Source organism: Sipha flava, unplaced genomic scaffold, assembly GCF_003268045.1.
Source record: "Sipha flava isolate LNK unplaced genomic scaffold, YSA_version1 112_pilon_pilon, whole genome shotgun sequence".
NCBI lineage: Eukaryota > Metazoa > Arthropoda > Insecta > Hemiptera > Aphididae > Sipha > Sipha flava.
This window is the reverse complement of record NW_020271731.1, coordinates 490666-493676: the sequence shown is the minus strand read 5'-3', so window position 1 is coordinate 493676 and position 3011 is coordinate 490666. Positions and strand designations below refer to the sequence as shown.

Here is a 3011-nt window from a genome sequence, read left to right as displayed (position 1 = left end):
TAATATTTCGGAGAGTTGTTGAATGGAGAGATACCAACCATACTAATACCAACCTGGGAAGATCAGAGAGCGGAACAAAAAGTTAAGGATATATCATTAGATGAAACATTAGGAGCTATAAACTGGAAAGCCCTCGCGTCAGACGTGATACCAGCTGAAATTATAAAATATGGTGGCTCAGAACTGCACAAAACGATATATGAACTATATAATCGTATATGGAATGAAGAAAAACTACCTGAAGAATGGAATAAGGCTATAGTCGTTCTGATACACAATAAAGAAGACATGATGAACTGCAACAACTATAGGGGGATATCATTACTAAATACAGGGTATAAAGTTTTCTCCAAAATTTTATTAGGACGACTAGAACCACTGGCTGAAAAGTTTATGGGAAGCTATCAGTGTGGCTTTTGAAAAGGCCAATCCACAATAGACCAGTTCGTAACTACAGAACAGCTCCTAGACAATAAATATGAGTACAGACAAAACATATGGCAAGTATTTGTGAACTTTAAAAAAGCCTCTGATATCATCCATCGCAACAGCTTATATAATATAATGTATGAGTTCAGCTTCCCTAGGAAATTCATATCACTGACAAAAAAGTGTACGGACGGAATAAGATATCAAGTTAGAGTGGATTTTACATTATCCGAAGAATTTGAAGTGATAACAGGGCTTAAGCATGGTGGCGCACTAACGCCAATACTTTTCAACATAGCATTAAAAAAAGTAATACGCAGGGTACAATATAATAAACTCGGAATTAATATTGACGAAACTACGCTAGATGTTCTAGGTTTTATAGACGATCTAAATTTAGTAGGAGAAAACAAGGAAATGATTGTGCGAAATACCAAAACACTCATACAGGAAGCAAAAAAGATTGGTTTAGAAATAAATGAGGAGGAAACCAAAGAAATGAAAACGTTGCTTGAAATAGACGAGGAAGATCTTACAGTAGATAAGAATAGGTATTTAAGAAAGCATATAGCTTCAAGTACCTAGGTGTAACAATTACTGGTATGACTGGAACACCGAAATAACCAGTTGCTTGCTCAAAGCGGAAAATACTTTTTTCTCACTAATAAAATATTTCAAATCGAAATATATTCTCTAGAGGAACAAAAGTACTACTGTACATGAGTATTAAAAGACCAATACTAACCTATGGGTGCGAAGTATGGCCAACGATAGTGCAGATCGAACGAAAAATCAGAAGTTTTGAACACATTAATTTATAAAATCTTTTTCAAAGTCATTAATTGCTTTCTTCTTCATTGCAGTATTTAACCCAGTGTATTTAGCCAGCCATGGCGATTGCTGGAACTGAATAACTGCATGTACCTATAAAATATTAAGAATAAATTGATATACTTTACAAAAAATCTTATATTATATACCGTGTATTCACCAATTTAGGGAACACTGAATTTCTCAGCCAGATTACGTTGGAATAAATCAGTTATTTTTTAACAAACTAGTGGTATATAAATACACATATTCAGATAAATTCCAAATTTTTAACCCTCTCGGTACGCGCATGCGTAATGAAACTTATTTTTTATTTTTTTTTTAATAGCAACCGGTATTTTTGATACCAAATTTGGATAGGCTGAATTTTTTTAAGTCATTTTGACCAATTAACCATGGCTCTAAAATCAAAATTGACTGAATGAGAGCCATTTAAATTTTAATAAATAATACATTTTTACAATTCATTATAAAATGCATAATTAAAAGTCTTCCTTTTATTTTTAGTCATCAACCGTTTTCACGGTATTTTATTCGCCCTTTTTTTGTCAAAAGTTTTTAATTAACTTTATTTTATGTACATCCTAGCCGTCAGTATATGTTGAGATAAATACGAATTATTATTGTGTAGAGAATTTTTTTCTTTACGTTCAACAATCAATTCTTTGGTAGTTCCAAAAAACTTTTTGAGAAAAAAAAACCGAATTTCCATTTTACCATATGCAATCATTGGTTTTAACCTAATTATTATTGTATGGTGAATTAATTAAGTTTTGCAAGCTAATTTTAGAAAATATTCATATTCTAATACCATTATTGCGATCAATATCATAAACGGCGACCAATTTATATCGTATAACTACTAGACCATAGCAGTATCAATACAATAAAATAGATTGCTTTCTTCAAAAGGGTCCATGTATTTATTTAATTTCCCGATTCTATCATCAAAATTTGTTCAGATTTTTCAGCGCTCTTAAGAATCCGAATTAAAACTTTCACTCGAGCACATTATCAGTAAAATAAACAAAAATCATAATAAAACAACAAACAAGAAAATATGATTCGTATGTGGTACCGATGGAAATAAGAAAATAAACAAAGTAGATCGTAAATTAGTCAGAAACTCTACGATGATAATACTGACTTATTCCACACTGATTTACATCTATAGGAACTTCAACACCTATTATAAAAAATTATGGGATTCCGAATAGTAACTACCACAAAAGAAACAAAATAAGAAAAATAAAAAATACTACCACTATCATAAACTGGTTCATTTACTATATCATAAAAATGAGATAATAATTAATAGACTACACATAGATCACTCAAACATGTCAGATGGTCATATTGCGCGAAGAGAATAATCAACACTGTACCAAACCTGTAAAAATAATCTCTTAGAGTCAAACATCTCCTTACGTACTGTCAATTTCATAAAAAAAAATAGAGAAAGCTTAGGAATGCTTAACAACTTCTTTGAAGCCCTTAACCCAATTGGAGACAACATCAACAAAGTCATCTAATTTCTAAAACTTACCAATATGCATAACTTAAACTGAGAAAACTATTGTATTTTTTGTATGTAATAATTTTGAACTGTCGTAAGCTTATAAGTTAGAAGTTGATGCTGTAATAATAATAAATGCATGTATAAAAAAATATTTATATATATATATATATATATATTATGTAAATACTAATAATAGTGTTTTATTATTTATTCAAGAAGTTAATCAATTTGC

General features: G+C 30.4%; 1 protein-coding gene across 1 annotated transcript; it reads left to right on the top strand.

Moving 5' to 3' along the window:
- Positions 1–564: 564 nt before the first annotated feature.
- Positions 565–1014, top strand: LOC112689753. Its single transcript, XM_025563591.1, has one exon. It carries the CDS (start codon positions 565–567, stop codon positions 1012–1014), a length of 450 nt encoding a protein of 149 aa, XP_025419376.1.
- The last annotated feature ends 1997 nt before the right edge of the window (positions 1015–3011 follow it).

Bases quoted from the DNA above. Each gene is read 5' to 3' on its own strand.
- LOC112689753 (XM_025563591.1), top strand. From the start codon at position 565: ATGTATGAGTTCAGCTTCCCTAGGAAATTCATATCACTGACAAAAAAG.